The following is a 17,895-nucleotide window of genomic DNA, read 5'->3' on the forward strand; positions in this document are numbered from 1 at the left end:
GGATTCCCGCCCGTCCCGTACCCGTCCAATCATACCGCGCCGCCGCCTGTCGCCCAGGCCCAAACAAGCATCCATGTCAACACGCGTTGGGCCGCACCGCTTTTGCTCACCTTGCTCGCCTGTTAAAAATATAGTGATTGCACATGCACCTCCGCAGCCCGTCTGGGGGTCCGACACGGGGGACGGGGCATTATTATCACGCTGGATTTTTTTCTGCCACGTCAGGTTGGAAATTCTGTGTCTGTTTTTTTTTTTTTTTTTTTAAAACGCGCCACGCCTCCCTCTCCTGCATCCCTACCCAGGTACCCAGCAACCAGGCCACACAGGCATGGCCAGGTCGTACCGCAGCGAACAGGTAGCTACCTACCTAGGCACTCGGGATAATTATTCCACTTTGCTTTGCGGTACTGCTCCTTTATTACTTTCCGTCCAGCTTTCCATACATAATCTGTAGATCGATCTGAGTCGCTTCATGCCGCCTTAATTGGTGGTCCACAGCCTACACCTTGACCCTCTACCTATAGCTCACTACTCAACCCCAAGCAGTTGTACACCTTCAGTTTTATAAGGCACATATATATAGAGTGCACGTATGTGTAATAGCAGTGGCGTTTTATCTGGCTCACAGCGTACATACCTCAATTCACCGGCTTTCGTCATATTGATCACAATTAACCCGATCTGTACAGATTACTGCCCGTTGCTCTATACCCTGTACACACAAACTTTAACAAGAGATATATCAGCAGCCAGTTATCATTTTCTGCTCTCGGTGGAATCAATACTGAAATTGACGCTGTGAAGTAATTAGGAAGCGGTTGTTATCAAGATGCTCAGTTGGCTGCAGGACACAAACACCTCCGTTCGCCGATGTATCGAGTTTGAAACAGCAGGTCTCTGAGCATCACCATCAACATCTTTCACTTGACTATTCCCTATACTCAATGGAAAAAAAAACATTCAAAATTATGCAGCTAATCTCATGCAGTTAAATCTCATACAGCATACGATCCCGCCACCGCAATAGAGGGGCGATGGCGTGGCTTCTCAATGACAGCATAGGGCTGGATTGACACTGGCTTCGCTTTTCATCATATCTTGTAGTATCGCGACGATATCTATGTAAGTTGCCTAAGCATTGCCAACTAAAGTTGACCTCTGTATAGGTAGCTTTCGCTAATCTGTCAAGCGCCAGCGTTGCCCTGACGCGTCTTAGCTACACAAAAGTTACTATTCGCCAGCGACGCCGGCTGGCAGAAAAAGCGCTTCTATCCGCTCCCACACAACAACAACAACGCCGTGGCCTCTGTGATCCGGGCGGCAAATGATGAAGGTTCTAGCACCGTTGGCCCTTGGGGCCTGCGTTCTGGCCACCGCCCTCACCGAGGACGAGTTCCCGGCGCTGCTCAACCACTCGACCATCCGCTTTGACCGGCTTCAGAGCAAGTGGGAGCTCCTCAGCGCCGATAAGTCGAACAAGAACGCGACCAAGACCAAGAAGCCAATCTTTGCGCCCTCGCCGACGAGGACGAGGGACCACCCGCTCCCGGATCCGACAGAGCCTGACCCCTGGAGCGGCCTCGAGCTGAACTGGCCGTGCCTCATCAACGATGACTTCCTTGAGCTCGGCTGCCGCCCTGTCATGTTCTTCTTTGCCCGTGGCTCCAGCCAACTCGGTAACATGGTATGATCCCCACCCCCCCAACACAGAAGGCAAGCAAAACAGCTAACCTGGACAAAAACTGCGTGCAGGGAAGGAAGCCCGGCCCATTCATCGCCAAGTTGCTCCGCGACCACTACGGCTTCCGGAACGTCTCCGTTCAGGGCGTCGGGTACGGCGCCTGGGTCCTGGGCAACCTCATGAAGGACGGGACCGACGCCAAGGGCATCAACCTGATGAAGCAACTCCTGCACGAGGCCGCCGTCTCCTGCCAGCACTCCAAGATCATCGTCTCCGGGTACAGCCAGGGCGCCGCCGTCGTGCACGCCGCGTTCGAGACGCTAGAGCAGGAGGTCATCGACCGCACCAACGCCATTGTTCTGTTTGGCGACACCCGGTACGTAAGAGAAGAGGACATGAAAAGGGGGCAGTCTCCGGCGGCAGAACGGAGCATGTCAAGCTGACGGCACCGAATGGACAGGACCAAGTACAGCAACAACACGGTGGCCAACTTCCCCCGCAACAAGACGCTCTCCCTCTGCAACAAGAAGGACATCATCTGCGAGCAGGGCAGGCTCATCCTCAACGACAACCACCTCGACTACACGAACCGCTCGGAGGAGGCCGCCCAGTTCATCATCAAGATGCTGCCAGACGTCCCCAGCAAGCACGGAAAACTTCCATTTCACCCGCCCCCTCCGCGTCCTCAATACCGGCCCTAATTTATCTCTCTCTCTCTCTCTCTCTCTGTTTTTCTTCCCCAGACGAAAAATGGCCTGGCGCCAAGCAGGACGTTGACAAGGGCAACCTACGGCTGGGTGGGTGTCTCGAGTATTGGATTCTCGATTATCTTCCTGTTGCCACGGAGTAACTGCAGTAGTTTTTGTTTTTGACAGCAAGGCTTGTGCTTTCATTTCACCGCCTTCATCCCCTAAGCATTGTTTCTGAAGAAGGCTAATGTGAGCCCTTACAAATGGTTAGGACCAAAAAAAAAACAACCATTATACCCTTCTGTATTCCAGTGCCGTAAGTTAGAATGTTTTTCCCAATTTAAACCACTATTAAACAAGGACCTGTGGAGGCGTGGCAGGGGTGACGAGCTCGTCGAAAAAATAGAGTGGTTGGTCCCCGCAAGCATACGCGAGAGACGCGTTTATTAGTACGAGCAATTCCGCCATCTCTTTTCCTTTCTCGTCGTCTTTTTGCTATCCCCTGGTCACTTTTCTCTCTTTAAGCAGGGTGTGTCGTTATGAAGCCATTCGTCTTGTCTCATGCACCTTGCTTGCTTGCATGAGATTGCGCCACGACCATCAATCAGCCTCTGTTAATTTATACATATGCTACCTTTCTACTCCGCAATATCTGTTTTCATACTCCGTCCTCTGCATTCGAAGCTGCGAGGACCTTTTTTAGCTACAATTTTCTTCTTGCGATCCGATCCTCAAATACTCGCTACTGTGACTTGTGGGAAGTTTGTTGTAGCGCGTGGACGACTGCTGTACGCGCCGAGCGGTCACACTGCATGGTACTCGTTACCTCGTAGGTAGCGTGCTGCTAAGCCTGCAATTATCAATAGCTTAATTTCTGTGTACTCAATCAAGAAAGCATTGCATCCTTCATTGCTCTCTAATCGTCTACTCTGTTCGGCTGTTGATTACCCGATGCTGGGAATATGCAGGTAGAGTGGATCTTGAATGTCACTTCATACATACTCACTACAATGGAGTTGGATGTTTTGCACTCCATATTACCATTCCAACGTTAATCAGTGAACAAGCATCAATCTTACGCCTCAGGATGAAAGCGTAGGCAGAACAAATCAACTCGGCTAGTAGAGCCCTAACCCGTCCGAAGAGGTGGCGAGAACAGCCAAACGCTCAACCGCAAGTGCCAACAATTTTTAGCCAAGGCGCATACGCCTGACGGGTTGTATTTATGATGAGTCTAACTAGATGTATCCCGACGACGGGAGCAATTTATGCTTCCTTTCTCATTTTATTCCCCTGCCCCAAAAGGGACACAAACGGCATTACCATGCTCAAGTACCCCGTATTCTGAACATTCTCCCATCCTGTATCGTAAAGTGGTCATTCAGGCAACCGACAGTCCCGCAGAGGAGAGTCCCGCAGAGGAGGCGCGAGCTTCCATTCCCCCGTGACACATGTCAAAATTGGCCCATAGTACGGCTCGAAGTCATGCCGAGTCGTTTACAGATCATCATCGGAGCCCTCATCAGGCAGGGCAGTGGTGGCGGCCTGGTTCATCTCCTCCTCGTACTTGGCAAGGAGATCCTTGTCGACCTGGGCGGTGGGAGGAGCCAGGGCAGGGGCGGCAACGAACTCCTGTAATCTATGGTTAGTTTCGTCGAGCTTCACAAGAACCCATCATTGAGAGGTGTACGTACAAGCTGGGGGTTGCCAACGAGCTTGCGGGCGAGCCACAGGAAGGGCTTCTCGAAGTTGTAGTTGGACTTGGCGGAGATGTCGTAGTACTGAAGGTTCTTCTTGCGGTGGAAGGTGATGGTCTTAGCCTTGACCTTGCGCTCCTTCACGTCGACCTTGTTACCGCAGAGAACAATGGGAATGTTCTCGCAGACACGGACGAGGTCACCTGCGATGGGTCAGCATTTTTGTGGCTCTGAGATTTGAATAGTCATGGGCGCATACGGTGCCAGTTGGGGACGTTCTTGTAGGTGATGCGGGAGGTAACATCGAACATGATGATACCGCACTGGCCGTTGATGTAGTAACCGTCACGGAGGCCACCGAACTTCTCCTGACCGGCGGTATCCCAGACATCGAACTGGATCTGACCGAAGTTCTGCTATTTGTTAGTCGCCGTGATCGCGTCTGCTCGGTTCGCGCCTGGCAACTTACGGTAGAGAAGCCGAGGGGGTGGACCTCGACACCGAGGGTGGCAAGGTACTTCTTCTCGAATTCACCAGTCAAGTGACGCTTGACGAAGGTGGTCTGAATGGAGCATCTGATTAGCAATAGAGCTGTATGGAGGCGGCAATGCGGTCAAACGAAACTGTCTCCCCGAAGTGGCGGCACGAAGCGGTGACATCATGCTGGCATCCATTATCGCGGGGCAGCCCTGGTTTGCGACCAAAAGAATCATTGCCGGGATAAAAACGCACCTTGCCGGTACCACCATCACCGACAAGCACGAGCTTGAAGGTAGGAGTCTGCTGCTCAGCCATGTTGAGATTTGAAGTCGGACGGTGCGAAACCGGTTGTGAGGTTGTAAACAAGGCGGGGTTCTGGAGGGGGGTTAATATCTCGCGGGGCGGAAGAGGAGCAGTGCCTTGAGCGCTTCGTTTCGTTCGAATCGAGATCCGAGGAGCGTGGAGGAGCCGGCGGGAGAAGAATTTACCTGGGGGGGGTATCGTAAGAGACGGTTGCGGCCGGAGGATTGAGAATGCACAAATCGGTCAACCTTTGGTGTTTTTCGCTGGCGGCGGGGAGGGACGGGCAGGGGAGTGGTTATCAAACGAAAAAATTCAGTCGCTGGGGTGGCGGGTTGGTGCACGTGACACAGTTGTACAGGCAGCCAAAGCTCTTTGCCCATTATTGCGAGGTATCATCCACTAAAGTGCCTGCAGAACACCCTGACCTTGCCTTACAAATGCAGTGCGACTGGGCTTCTACCGGGCCTGATGGATCGAAAAAAAAAACTGTTGAACTATTATTAGGCCCTGCTTGTCGTTCGATTTATTCACTCATTACTGCCGCTTAAATTGCTGCCAAATACGAAACTCCTGAACCAGACTTTTATTAGTATTAGGCCACATACCTACTGTACCAGGCGCCTACAGATCTCCTCTAACCGCTCGGTGCGTGGGAACTCATCCATTAAGCCGTCGGCACCGGCATTATTACAACAAACACATGGGCCTAAAATACCTGTCGGCTTGGGTCGCTTTGCCGATAATTCCAGCTTCAAATGACCAGCAATCAGCCAACCATGGGCAGCCATCGTGCCTAAGCTGAGCCCGATTACCAATGACCGTTGGGCATCCTGCTTAGGCGCCAAAAGTATCTCTCCCATTTATATCGACACATCAAGCTATTTTTCTATAGCAGCCTTGCAATATCATACAAAGACGCACGAGCTAGGTACATATAATCATATTGGCGTAATGTGGCAGCCCAACATGCCTCGACCGCCCCAGTTCCGCCGTGGTGTCAGCGTTAACCGCAGGTCTTCCCTTGAGGAAACACCGGAGGGTCGTGACACTCGAATAAAAATGTTACTCTGTTGCGCAGCATTAGCGGGATTTCGGTCTCACGTAGAGTCAGGAGGGAAAGGCGTACCCCTTCGTTGCCCTGGACACATTCCGCCACCTTCTTTAGGCCGTCGTTGTTTGCTCGGTTGACGTAGCCAAAGTTGCGAACCTCATCACCCACCTTGAGGCCTGCGAGCTCTGCAGGGCTGTTGGTAGCAACGCTTTCGACCTTGGCAAATGGAGGGTCTAGAGACTGCGTATCGCTATCCGGTAAAATTCCAGATGCACCGGCCGCTGTTGTTGGCGTGCTCAGCTCTGTGCTTTCTGTTGCGTTCGCGAAATGCTCGTGCAAGAATTTTTCCACGTTCGCCATGATCTCCTTGTAGTCATTCTTGAGACGGATAATGCGCGCTCTCGTAGTCCGAACTAGTCACACTTGTTAGAAGCAACCGGGCTGGTTGATGGGTTGCTGCTTACTCTGGGCAACATCAACGTCGGAGCGCGGATATCCATCCCTTGTAAGAAGGGGCGTATTCATATCCACGCCATGCTGGTATCATTAGAAATAGGTCCTCACAGATGCATTGAACGATGTTGCGATGCTTACTGAATCGAGAACGCCACCGAGGGCTTTCAGCTCAGCTTCAACATTGTCCTTCCTTTGCTGGAGCTCGGCGAAGCTCAGATGGGCGCTCGTTCCGTTGGTTGCAGGAGCGCTGGTAGGCCCAGAGGGTACGGTGGGAGCATGTAAGTTCTTCATTGGTAACGGCAAGCCCATGCTCTATGCAACTTGAGCTGAGAGTTGTGGGTGATGATGGCTGTATTGCAGTAGGCTTGTTCAAAGTTGAGTGGTGCTGGGAGCTGCGGGGTGAGAGTTACGTCGACTTGATTGCCTGTGCTGGTGTTTGCCACAGTGGGATGAGGCCGCCTCGGAAGCCGCAGAAGACAGTGAACCTGAAAATAAAGGTGGTAGACAGGAGAAATTGCTAATTTTGGAAAGGCTTTGCGGCCGATTCAGTTATTCTGTAACTACCAATTGTCCTTATTGAGAGAGAGTGTTCGAGGTCATCGACCTATGTACCTTTTTATAGGCCCAGTGAGAGCGCTTCCTCCACTTTTCGGAGGTTTGGTGTTTGGTGCAGTGCCTTTACTCTTTTTAACCAGTTCGCTATGGTACACCGCACAACAAAAGCTTTTATTCTTCTCGCATCAAACACTACACCCACGCGGCTATCATCATGGCGTCGAGAACTGATGCACGGCTGTTGAAGACAACCAAATTCCCACCTGAATTTAGCAAGAAGGTGGATATGCAGAAAGTGAACCTGGGCGTCATGAAGAAGTTGGTGCATCCGCAACCTGCCGATCAGCGCGTCGCGTGAGCTAACATTTCAGCAGATGGATTGCCAGTCGCATCTCCGAGATTTTGGGCAACGAGGATGATGTCGTGATCGAATTATGCTTCAATCTAATTGACGGGCCCAGATACGTACGTACTCCGTTTTGTCCTCCCGTTCTCCGCTAATCGTAGTTCTCGACCCAGCCCGACATCAAAGCACTCCAGATTCAACTTACTGGATTTCTCGACAAAGATACGGCAGTCTTCTGCAAGGAATTATGGAAGCTATTCCTCAGCGCCCAGGACAGCCCTCAGGGTGTGCCTAAGGAGCTCCTAGAAGCAAAGAAACTCGAGCTCATGCAAGAAAAGGTGAGCGCTGGACTGCAGCTACTCTGTCACAATACTAATCCGTTGAAGCTGGAGCAGGGCAAAGCAATTGATGATGCTAGGAAGCGTCGCGATGAACCCGACCGCCGCGACCGTAATATTTCCGCGTCACACGGGGGAGATCGACGAGACGGACCGCGAGATCGAGGCGACAATCGCCAAGGGCGATGGAATGACCGCAGAGTTGACAACCGTGACGGCGGACCTAGACCTGCGCGTAGATCGCGATCTCCCGAACCGCGACATCGCGGACCCAGGGGATCATACAATGGCGATAGCTACGTACCGCGCGGACGAGATGAGCCCAAACGTGGACGAGATGGGCTAGAGCGTGGACGAGGGCGGGATCGCCGACACCAGCGCTCCCCTTCTAGCTCACCGTCTAGATCCGGCTCTTCTTCTCGCAGCCGGTCCCGTACACCCCCGCGGCGACGAAGAGACTCGCCGCGACGTGGTCCCATGCAAAGGAAGCGATCGAGGTCTCGATCCCGCTCGCCCCGACGAGGCGCAGATCGACCTAGCCGTGGAGGTAAAAATAGATCGCCTGTTGCGAAGAAGGCACGCCGGCAAGATTCAAGAAGCAGATCTCGTAGTCGAGGTCGATCTTCGTCTGCATCTGCTGCGTCCAGTCGCTCCCGAAGCTATTCGTCGCGGAGCAGTCATAGCAGGAGCCGGAGCAGGAGCAGGAGCCGGAGCCGGAGCCGGAGCCGGACCCGAAGTCGGAGCCGGACCCGAAGTCCAAGTCGAAGTCGAAGCCGAAGCCGAAGTCAGAGTCGAAGCCGAAGCCATGGGATAAGGAGTAGAAGCTCATCAAATGAGTCGGGTGACCGACGTTGAGGCAATTGGAGATCGCCAGCTCGCAGGCACAGCGGCTCTTCAGGATCTGCATCGCCTCGCCGCAGTTGATAACCTTATTGCTGCATTGAATGACAATGTGTTTGGGAAACACCGAAACTGTTGTCTTGGGCTAGCAGAACGAAGGGAATGACCAAGCCTGGTACTATGACCCATCGCTAACGCGTGTTTCTTATCGCAGTATCCGTTCAACATGAAGCACTATGAGCCGCAAATGTCAATGGGCCATCATTTGGACAGATTGCAGGATACAAAGTAAGCATATTCCTACCATGGCTAAGCTATAACAAGGATATAGACATGTTGTGTTCCTATCTATCACTGGTCGGATGGGGGTCGCTGGAGAGTTGAGACGACAGCATTTGCTAGGTATCTATCCTTTGCTTAGAACTATTACTTTAGATTGCTATCAAATAAATGATACGTTGTATCTTAGTTCTATATTTTTATTTGTTTTTCACTGTCATCTCATTTCGGTCCTTTTGTCGCTGTGTGTTGGACATCAGTTGCCCCACATTAAAGTTGAACCATCTCGAGTTGTTCATACTGGCTTCGGAGTCTCTTCCATCACGCGAACAAAAAACCTCATCAAAGACGCGCGGTATTCACGAAACCTGTGGCGTGTTAGTCTTGCACGGCACTGCAGAAACCGACGAAACCGTCCCGACCGGGCGATACACGCGCGCTCGCGACGGCGACGACGACGAAGCCACCAATGGCTGACAAGCAGCAGCAGAGCGTTGCCGTCGAAGGCGGCAGCGGCGGCGGCGGCGGCGGCGGGCCACAACCGACCATGACTGAGTACAAAAAGTCACAGGCGCGCGTGCGGGAGCTCGTCGAGAAGCGGCGGCTGCTAGAGAGACGACTGGTACGAGAAACACGGCTTCCCCCCTCCTCCCCCCAGCGCTGAGGAAAGACAACACAAGCGCGAGGGTGTGAGGAACAATTCTTTGAAGAAGCGGGACTGACATTTTGTCGCACAGAACCAAGTCGAAGAGGGCATCGCGCAAAAGGAGTCGGCGTACCTGGAGAACACGCTGAGCGGCAACATCATCACCGGCTTCGACAACTACATGAAGGGCATCGGCGGTGCGGCGGCGCAGCGGCGCAAGACGGGGCCGATGGAGCAGAACCGCGTCTTCTCGCGGTCCTCCATCTCCTACCGGCCCAACGTGAGCGTAAGAGGGCCCTCACAAGATTCTCCTCTCCGAGATTGTCAGACTAAACGAACATTGCAGGAATCGACGACGCCCGGATCGACGCCCGGATCGCACGCCCAGACACCCGTGTCCGCGTCGTTTTCCGGCTCGACGCCCACGGCGGCTGCCGGCGGCGGCGGCACGAAGAACGCCAAGAAGAAGAAGCAGCCGCTGCAGCAACAGCAGCAGCTGCAGCAGCAGGAGACGGAGGATAGCGAGAACGACGCGCAGACGGGGAAGAAGCGTACGGCGTTTGGGGCGAGGAAGTAGAGCGGCCTGGTTCGGAGCTGGTGAACGTATTTTTAATGTACTCTACAAAGATGGGCATGGGATATGAAGGCGTGTATGGATATACCAATATACTCGGTTTGTTATGCTGGCTTCAGCTTTTCTGACTTCTTTCTTCCGGGCTGTCTGCATTTAGCCGCACGGGAGACATCTACGCCCATGGCAGCGGTGGCAAGTTCAGCATGTATGCGAACTCAGCGGCTTCGTCTGAGTTCATGTGTATCCTGGGCCACTTTCGATGACATATTGGGCAAAGTTGAGTGTGAATCACTTGTAGAGGCACTGCAGAGGCTTCCCAGCCTGCATCTTTGCCGCCAATCTGTTCTCGTGCACCCCACACTCATAGATACCACCTTGGTCAGAGAAGCAGAATGATAATTTATTATTATTGTTTTTCTGCAGTTTACTTGGGCGTTATGGCAAAGCTTGGTGGTGTTGCAGCTGCGACGTTCATTGGAGCCAGTGGAATATTGATCGAAGAGGCAATTCTAATTTTCGACAGACCCTCTTTGAAAATCATTATTCTCGATGAGCAATAACAAGGCTCAAATTGCATGCTTTTAGTAGGTTGCACGCACTTTGATAAGTGAGGCGCCTGTAGGCTGAGGGGGGTGACGAGGGGTTCCTGTGTCTGTATCTGTCTTAATTAGGTAGCCTCTCGACCGTAGTAAGTACTCAGTACCCATCACACTGTGAATTGCTGGGATTAATTATGATTTGTACCTATTTTTCAAGACGGAAGAGCCTCTTAGTTTGATGCGGGGTCACGGATAGTGTTACCACCTACTGTACTATAGGAACCTTGCTGGCTTCCGCTTTGGAACAAACTAGTTAGTTTACCTTTACCTTATAAGATCCGCTTCATGCCGCGATTCTTCTCTTCTGCCCATCCCCTCCCCCTCATCTTCCTCCTTGCCAGCACTGTTCTCCGTATGACATTGACGAGGCCCTGCTTTACGTCCAGCACCTGCTTTCTGATACCTCCTCCTACACGACACACCCACTCAATATGACGGTCCAAGCGTCCAAACTCACTCCCGAGGTCCTCATCTCGGCGCCGCGTCGTTCTCCCGGTGTGCCAAATGCCAGAGGAGATCTAATCCTTTACACGGTACGCTGTCCACGTTGGGCCAATTGGTGACGGGGGATGGAGGGGGGTCAGCAGCGCTCAAGTATATCCACTGATGGGATATCCTGCAATAGATCTCGACATACTCTTTTGAGACTCACTCGAAGTCTGCCCAAATTCGCATTCTCAGTCTCAAAGATGGCGCCTCTCACCTAGTCTCGGAGGACACAGGTGCCAGCGGCCCCGTCTGGCTCAGCGACACAGAAGTTGCCTTCTTTAAGGGCAGCGACAAGGGTACCGACCTCTTGTACCAAAATATCGATGCACCGACACCCGAGTAAGTCGAGATACAGAACGGCAGCGCGAGCACTACTATGTTCAGCACTCGACTAACGGCCCAAAAGGCCAAAGCTGGTACACCGCTTCCCGGGCTCTCTGTCCAGCGCCAAGACCAAGACGCTCTCCAGCGGTAAGGTCGCCCTCGTCACCGCGGCCGTCACCACGCCCAAGGGCACCATGTTCCTCGCCGCCGACCACAAGAAGCCCCTCTCGAGCGGCAAGATCTACGACTCGCTCTTCGTCCGCCACTGGGACACCTGGAAGACCAAGAGCGAGAACGCGCTCTGGTATGGCCAGCTGGCCAGGAGCGGCAAAGACGGCGCCTGGACGCTCGAAAAGGACAGCTTCAATCTGCTCGCCGGCATTGAGCTGGCCTCGCCCGTTGGGCCCTTTGGCGGCGCCACCGACTTCGACATCCACGAGCACGGCGTCGCCTTCGTCGCCAAGGACCCCAAGCTCAACCTCGCGCGCTACACCAAGACCGACCTGTACCTCGTACCGCTCACATCCTTCCTCGACCCGCCCGGCGCGCCACGCATCGTCAAGACCGGCGACCTGGTCGGCTACTCCCACAACCCGACCTTTTCGCGCGACGGCAAGTCGCTCGCGTTCCTGCGGATGAAGGACCGCCAGAATGAGGCCGACAAGCACCAGCTGCTCGTCATCCCGGACATTGGAGACCTCGGCCGCGTCGAGGTCTTCTACCCAACCAGCGACGGCAGGGGGGGCTGGGACCGCAGCCCGTCGTCCATCCTGTGGACGGCCGATGAGAAGCACCTTATCCTCGCCGCCGAGCAGCACGGCAAGGTTCTGTTGTGGAAGGTCCCCTCGTCCCCGTCCGAGGCCAAGCACCTGCCTGCCCCCATCTTCGAGGACGGCACCGTCGTGGACGCCTACTTGCTGGGCAACACCACGTCGCTCCTCGTCACCTCGCGAAGCCGCATCGAGAGCAGCAGGTTCTCGACCCTAGACCACGACAACAAGAAGATCACGGAGATTTCTTCGAGCGCCAAGAACGGTAAGGCCTTTGGGCTGACGCAGGAGCAGTGCTTTGACATCTGGTACCCTGGCTCTGGCGGGTACGACAACCACGCCCTCTGCATGAAGCCGTCAAATTTTGACAGGAACAAAAAGTACCCGCTCGCCTTTGTCGTCCACGGCGGCCCGCAGAGTGCCTGGATGGACGACTGGAGCACCCGCTGGAATCCGGCTGTCTTTGCGGAGCAGGGCTACGTGGTCGTCTGCCCCAACCCGACCGGCAGCACCGGCTACGGCCAGGCTCACACCGACGCCATTGCCTGCAACTGGGGCGGAGCGCCGTACCAAGACCTCGTCAAGGCGTTTGAATACGTCGAGAAGGAGATGCCCTACGTCGACATTGATCGCTCCGTCGCCTTGGGCGCATCCTACGGTGGCTACATGATGAGTAAGTTGCTCTACTGGTCTCTCAGAACAATGCATTGCTAACATATATGTAGACTGGATTCAGGGCCACCCTCTTGGCCGACGGTTCAAGGCCATCGTCTGCCACGACGGCGTCTTCTCCACGCTCAGCCAGTGGTCCACCGAGGAGCTCTTCTTCCCCGAGCACGACTTTGGCGGCACCCTCTGGGACAAGCGCGAGAACTACGAGAAGTGGGATCCCTCCCGGTTCACTGGCAACTGGGAGACGCCGATGCTGGTCATCCACAACGAGCTGGACTACCGTCTCAGCGTGTCCGAGGGCCTGGCCATGTTCAACGTGCTGCAAGCGCGCAACATCCCTAGCAAGCTCCTCATGTTCCCAGATGAGAACCATGTAAGTGACCAGAGCCGGCGTGTCGCGAAATCGTGTTTACTAATGCTAGCATAGTGGGTGCTGAAGCCGGAGAACTCTCTAGTTTGGCATAGAGAGGTTCTGAACTGGATCAACAAGTATAGCGGTGTGTCATCGTAAGTTTAGAAAGGGGTAAAGATATCTAAAGAAAACATCAAATCTACAAGCGCCATGTACTTTTATCTACACTATAATTGTTTCTGGAAAATAATCGATGCGGCTTGATCTTTCTGCAGGTGTAAGTGCACCGTGCGAAGTGCGAGTGACGCATAGTTGGCACGGTATCAACTATGTATTGGGGGCCGACTTGTGGATTTGAGCTTTCCTCACTGTGCACGACGAAGCAGATCCAACCATCGACGACACGACACGTTCCCCTCGATACGTTTGGTTGCTGGGGGCTCTGTTATATGATTCATGACGACCCCCAAATACTTCTTCTAGCGATTAAACCCCTCACTCCCTGCGACTCAACAACACAACGAGCTGCCTCTTCTTCCCTTTCCAACCAACGACGACGACCTTCGCAACCGCCTTCTCCGAAAAGCACGGCCACAAACACCACCCCTCCTCCTCATCCTCCTCCCAACGCCCCATGGCGACACCGCCCGCCTTCTTCCACGCACTGCTGCGGCCCGCGATCCTGCAGGTCCTGCGCGCCACCGGCTACCACGCGACGCGGCCCGCCGTTCTCGACGCCCTGACCGACCTGGCCGCGCGCTACATGCTGCTGCTGTGCCAGCACACCGCAGCGCACGCGGCCAGCAACCATCGCGAAGCTGCTGCTGCTGCGGCGGCGGCAGGCGTGTCCGCGCAGCCGGACGACTTCACGCTGACGGACGTGCGGCTCGCGCTGCAGGAAATGGGTGCGCTGGGCGCGGAGCGCACGCCTACCGCGGAGCTGTGGCTCGAAGACGAGGACACGCGTGGCGTGGACGAGTTCGTGGCGTGGTTCGCGGGGCAGCGCATGAAGGAGCTGATGGAGTTTGGCAACGCGGACGGCGACTCGGACGCGACCGACTACCTGTCAGGTAACCCCCCCCCCCGCCCTTTCCGAGAAGAAACAAGAAGCTGACTTTTTTTTAGCACTCAAAAAGAAGCACAATCAGGCGGCCGGAGACGCCAAGTTCCAGGACACCATCCTCGGGCGGCCGGGCGAGGGCTCGCAGGTGCTCGTGGAGGGCGGGCCGGTCACGACCATCGACGAGTGGATCGCGCTGCGCAGCCCGGACCTGATGCGCTGCCGCGCCGAGCACGACTACGGCAACGGCGTCAATGGCGGGGGGCAGCGGCCCGGGTCGTCTGGGGGGAGCAGCAGCTCCGGCCTGAGCTCGGTGGGCAGCGAGATGCGCGACGTTTCAGGCCACGGAGACGCCATGGACCTATCGTAAGAGAGGCTCAGGATTTGTGTTTTTTTTCCCTTGTTCTCTAGTTTCTGGGATCTTGTTTTGCATAGCGCCGGAGTTGAATACCTCGTCCTTTCCACCGAGGAAAGCAAAAGGGACGATGATAAACTATTGTTAATTCATTTCTTCTTCTGTTTGGGGTGCTGGGACGTTGCCTTGAAGATAATTAGCTGGATACAAAAAAGTGATGCATGCATCAACAGTATCAACAGCATCTACTAGCTTCACTGACATTACTTGACGACTCGAAATGAAATCTGTGACAAGCTTAGAAGTTCCCTAGTTCAAGTGGAAATGTGTGTAGTATATGACTGATGTGGTACATGCTCATCGTCTGAGTCTACTATATAAACTGCAAGCTCCATTGCAAAACAATAAAAAAGCATACAATATTGGTACACGGCGCCCTATGCCCAACCACCCGCAACCGCCCCGGGCCTCAGCAGCTCGTCCACACCCATGTCCCTGGCCGCCGCGGCCAGCGGCTCCCGCGCCGCCTCCGTGCCGCCGAGCTGCTCCAGCCCGAGGCGCTCCAGATGCGCGGCCAGCGCGCGGCCGCGACCCTCGCCATCTTCGTCGCCAGCACCCCCGGCGGCGAGCAGCTCGCGATCGAGCTCGCGCTTCGCTTGCAGCAGCTTGCGGCGGGGCGCGGGGGCATCCCACGCGAGTCGGGTGGTGCCGAGCACCAGCTCAAGCACGAGCGCCTCAGCCGGCGCGGCGAAGCTGAAGACGTCGCGGAGCGCGGCGAGCGCGACGACGAAGCCCGCGGGGTCCCTGGCGCGGCGGAACGTGTGCAGGATCTTGCGCGCCAGCTGCCCGTCCATGGTGGTGGCGCCGTCGTTGCCACCAAACACGGCGCGTTGAGCGACCGTCTCCGCGAACAGCCGCCGCAACGCCGCGACCGCCTCGTCTGCCATTTCGGGCGGCACGACGTGCAGCCGGTTCACTGCGAGAGTCTTCCACAGCGCGCTGAAGGTGTACGGGTCCGGCCGCACGCCGCGGTCCTCTACGACGAGCTGCCCGTACAGCGCGAGCGCCTCCCTGTGCTGGCCCGCCTGAATGTGCGCCTCGAGAAGCTGGTTCATCATGAAAGCGTCGGGGCATATTTCCGCATCGCGGGAGGCGTCCCATAGCGCCGCCAGCCGCTCGTGCCGCTCCCGGAGACGATAGTTTTCGGCGAGGATGCAAAACGTCTCGAGTGTGGCGCGCGGTAACGGCGCGCGCACCGCAGCTGCAGCCACCGCCGTCTTCTTTAGGTCTTTGGCGGACGCGCTCTTGCGTGCTCTCACAAAGTCGATGCGGTTCTGGATCATCTCCCACGCCACCTGCTCGGAGCGTTCCAGGTCCCGGGCGCCACCGGAGCGCTGCCAGGCGCCGATCAAGCCGTTGATCTGGATAGGCGACGCCTCGACGCCCTTTGTGCGCATGAACTCGACCACGCTGTGCGCCCCGTCCATGTCCCCGGCGCCAATCAGGCGCTTCAGCCACTTGCCGACGAAGAACTTGTTGGCCACGACGGATGGCATGTATTTTTGCACCGTCAGGTCGATCTGGCCGTCGCTCATCATGTCGACGAATGCGTACAGCGCGTTTTCGGTTTGGCCGGTAGTCAGGAAGCAGGCCACAACCTTGTCGTAGTCGGTGAGCTTCATCGACTTTCCGAGCAAATCTCGCATTTGTCGGTAGGTGTCCCACGCCTCCCGATGGCTCTCTTCAGTGTTCTGCTCCGACAGCGACCCGATGAGCGGAAGCAGGATGCGAGCGTCCATGCGCTTATCGATGAGCTTACGCGCGGCTCGCCGGGCCTGCTCCAAGCTTCCAGATCGGCAGTGCATCCGCACGCCTAATTCCCAAAAGTCCTTGTACGTCTCGGCGCGCTCTTGACCAAGGGTACTTATACATCGCTTCCAGCTGTCCACGGCTCTGTCCTCCCAACCTTCCATAAACATTGCTTCGATGGCGAGGAGCTGCTGGGGCGGACTTAGTGGGACCTTGGCCTCAGTCATGTCTCTGGCAAGCATGGAAATGTGTGCGAGCCGGTGCACGTTGACGCTCTCGTCAACTGAAAAGACTTTCCAAAGAAAGTCCCACACTTCGAGTGGCACATGGCTCCAGCTGTGAGCTAGAGTGAGCCTTGCCGCATGGTACGTTTTGTATATAGCCACAATCCCCTTCCTTGTTGGCCCGGGCACCTCTTGCATGCGTTTATAGACTCCGGAAATAGCGTTATTGAGACGGAAGATCTTGCGACGCTGATTCAGCGTCCACGGCCCTTCCACAACTTGCGGGCTTGAGCTCTTCATGCCTTGGATCGGGAGCGGGAGGTCTTCTGAAAGCTCAGGTAGGCCGAAATCTATCGTTTTGAGCATGTCCTGTGGTAAATCGGCGGTCGCTTCTTCGATATCGCGGTCAATCGATTTCGAGAATGTATCCATCTGTTCTGAGAACCTTTCTAGATCCTTTCCGCCTTCGATCTGGCCCAAGACCTTCTCGAGCTGGCCCATGACTTCGCTAAAGGCCTTCTTCTCATCCTCGCCCTTGATTGTGCTCTTCATATCTTCGAGCGCCCCTTTGAGCTCGCTTGTGTCGAAGGCGTCTATCGACTTCTGAAAAGCCGTCTCGTCGGGGAGCTGCTGGCGCGTCCGGCCGCTCTGCTCAAAGAATCGAATTGCCCCGTCCGGCTCGGGTATGCTGCCGTTGACTGTGGTCGCATTTCTTGCCGCTGCCATGTATTCCTCCATCGCGGCACCATCGATATCGCGCGCTGCTACGCGCTGGCGTAAAGGAGTTGGCCTCCTGGCCTGGGCGCGCGGTGCTCGTCTGCGAGTCGCAGCAGTGCTGTAGGCTGCAGTCCATGGTTGCGCTGGCTTTTTCGAGAGACTTGACAAGCAGGCCCTGCATATGGATTCCCCTGGACCGCGCAAGTCCAATAGCAGCGCTCTGCCAGGCATCCTCAGGTGTTTGTCTTGTCCAGCTTCCCCTGTTTGAATCCAGGCATTCTGCCACCCAGGTTGGTTCTAGGCAAGGTGCCACTACAAAATCGTTATCGATAGGACACCTAGGGCAGCATTTCGCATAGACAGCAGCACTGAGGGACTTGAAAAACTAGGAAATTGAAGAGGGATTTTATCAAGACTTTTGATAAATATTCTCTTATCTTTTTCTCTTCAAAATATGATAGAAGTTGTTGAGGCTCTTGTCGCTGTCCTTGCTACCGCCTTCCTCTTTTGTGGAGGCGGCGGGACAGGACTGGCAGAATTTATTTTTTTCTTCCTGAACTACAACCAATTTAGGTCGGCTTCTCTGCAA

General features: G+C 55.1%; 9 protein-coding genes across 9 annotated transcripts; 5 read left to right on the forward strand and 4 right to left on the reverse strand.

Moving 5' to 3' along the window:
* Positions 1 to 1,327: 1,327 nt before the first annotated feature.
* ISF_00094 (Cutinase) lies at positions 1,328 to 2,382 on the forward strand (the record flags this gene model as incomplete). Its single annotated transcript, XM_018843701.1, has 3 exons — positions 1,328 to 1,684; positions 1,753 to 2,057; positions 2,142 to 2,382. The coding sequence occupies 3 exons, from the start codon at positions 1,328 to 1,330 to the stop codon at positions 2,380 to 2,382; spliced, it is 903 nt and encodes a 300-aa protein (XP_018708151.1).
* A 1,485-nt stretch (positions 2,383 to 3,867) lies between these two features.
* Positions 3,868 to 4,862, reverse strand: ISF_00095 (GTP-binding nuclear protein GSP1/Ran; the record flags this gene model as incomplete). Its single annotated transcript, XM_018843702.1, has 5 exons — positions 3,868 to 4,002; positions 4,065 to 4,270; positions 4,327 to 4,480; positions 4,537 to 4,629; positions 4,800 to 4,862. 5 exons carry the CDS (start codon positions 4,860 to 4,862, stop codon positions 3,868 to 3,870), a joined length of 651 nt encoding a protein of 216 aa, XP_018708152.1.
* Positions 4,863 to 5,788: 926 nt separating this feature from the next.
* Positions 5,789 to 6,648, reverse strand: ISF_00096 (hypothetical protein; the record flags this gene model as incomplete). Its single annotated transcript, XM_018843703.1, has 4 exons — positions 5,789 to 5,917; positions 5,977 to 6,314; positions 6,366 to 6,438; positions 6,496 to 6,648. 4 exons carry the CDS (start codon positions 6,646 to 6,648, stop codon positions 5,789 to 5,791), a joined length of 693 nt encoding a protein of 230 aa, XP_018708153.1.
* A 478-nt stretch (positions 6,649 to 7,126) lies between these two features.
* Positions 7,127 to 7,942, forward strand: ISF_00097 (Splicing factor PWI; the record flags this gene model as incomplete). Its single annotated transcript, XM_018843704.1, has 4 exons — positions 7,127 to 7,230; positions 7,287 to 7,377; positions 7,432 to 7,596; positions 7,661 to 7,942. The coding sequence occupies 4 exons, from the start codon at positions 7,127 to 7,129 to the stop codon at positions 7,940 to 7,942; spliced, it is 642 nt and encodes a 213-aa protein (XP_018708154.1).
* Positions 7,943 to 8,131: 189 nt separating this feature from the next.
* Positions 8,132 to 8,425, reverse strand: ISF_00098 (hypothetical protein; the record flags this gene model as incomplete). The annotated part of the gene is made up of 1 exon (XM_018843705.1): positions 8,132 to 8,425. The coding sequence occupies one exon, from the start codon at positions 8,423 to 8,425 to the stop codon at positions 8,132 to 8,134; it is 294 nt and encodes a 97-aa protein (XP_018708155.1).
* Positions 8,426 to 9,184: 759 nt separating this feature from the next.
* Positions 9,185 to 9,938, forward strand: ISF_00099 (Histone H4 acetyltransferase, NuA4 complex, Eaf6; the record flags this gene model as incomplete). The annotated part of the gene is made up of 3 exons (XM_018843706.1): positions 9,185 to 9,337; positions 9,453 to 9,647; positions 9,708 to 9,938. 3 exons carry the CDS (start codon positions 9,185 to 9,187, stop codon positions 9,936 to 9,938), a joined length of 579 nt encoding a protein of 192 aa, XP_018708156.1.
* A 1,027-nt stretch (positions 9,939 to 10,965) lies between these two features.
* ISF_00100 (dipeptidyl peptidase) lies at positions 10,966 to 13,300 on the forward strand (the record flags this gene model as incomplete). The annotated part of the gene is made up of 5 exons (XM_018843707.1): positions 10,966 to 11,067; positions 11,160 to 11,362; positions 11,430 to 12,790; positions 12,843 to 13,162; positions 13,217 to 13,300. The coding sequence occupies 5 exons, from the start codon at positions 10,966 to 10,968 to the stop codon at positions 13,298 to 13,300; spliced, it is 2,070 nt and encodes a 689-aa protein (XP_018708157.1).
* A 475-nt stretch (positions 13,301 to 13,775) lies between these two features.
* ISF_00101 (Bromodomain associated domain protein) lies at positions 13,776 to 14,571 on the forward strand (the record flags this gene model as incomplete). Its single annotated transcript, XM_018843708.1, has 2 exons — positions 13,776 to 14,211; positions 14,267 to 14,571. 2 exons carry the CDS (start codon positions 13,776 to 13,778, stop codon positions 14,569 to 14,571), a joined length of 741 nt encoding a protein of 246 aa, XP_018708158.1.
* A 422-nt stretch (positions 14,572 to 14,993) lies between these two features.
* On the reverse strand, positions 14,994 to 17,327 carry ISF_00102 (pentatricopeptide repeat protein; the record flags this gene model as incomplete). Its single annotated transcript, XM_018843709.1, has 1 exon — positions 14,994 to 17,327. The coding sequence occupies one exon, from the start codon at positions 17,325 to 17,327 to the stop codon at positions 14,994 to 14,996; it is 2,334 nt and encodes a 777-aa protein (XP_018708159.1).
* Positions 17,328 to 17,895: the final 568 nt, after the last annotated feature.

Source organism: Cordyceps fumosorosea (assembly GCF_001636725.1).
Source record: "Cordyceps fumosorosea ARSEF 2679 chromosome Unknown scaffold_1, whole genome shotgun sequence".
NCBI classification, from domain to species: Eukaryota; Fungi; Ascomycota; class Sordariomycetes; order Hypocreales; family Cordycipitaceae; genus Cordyceps; species Cordyceps fumosorosea.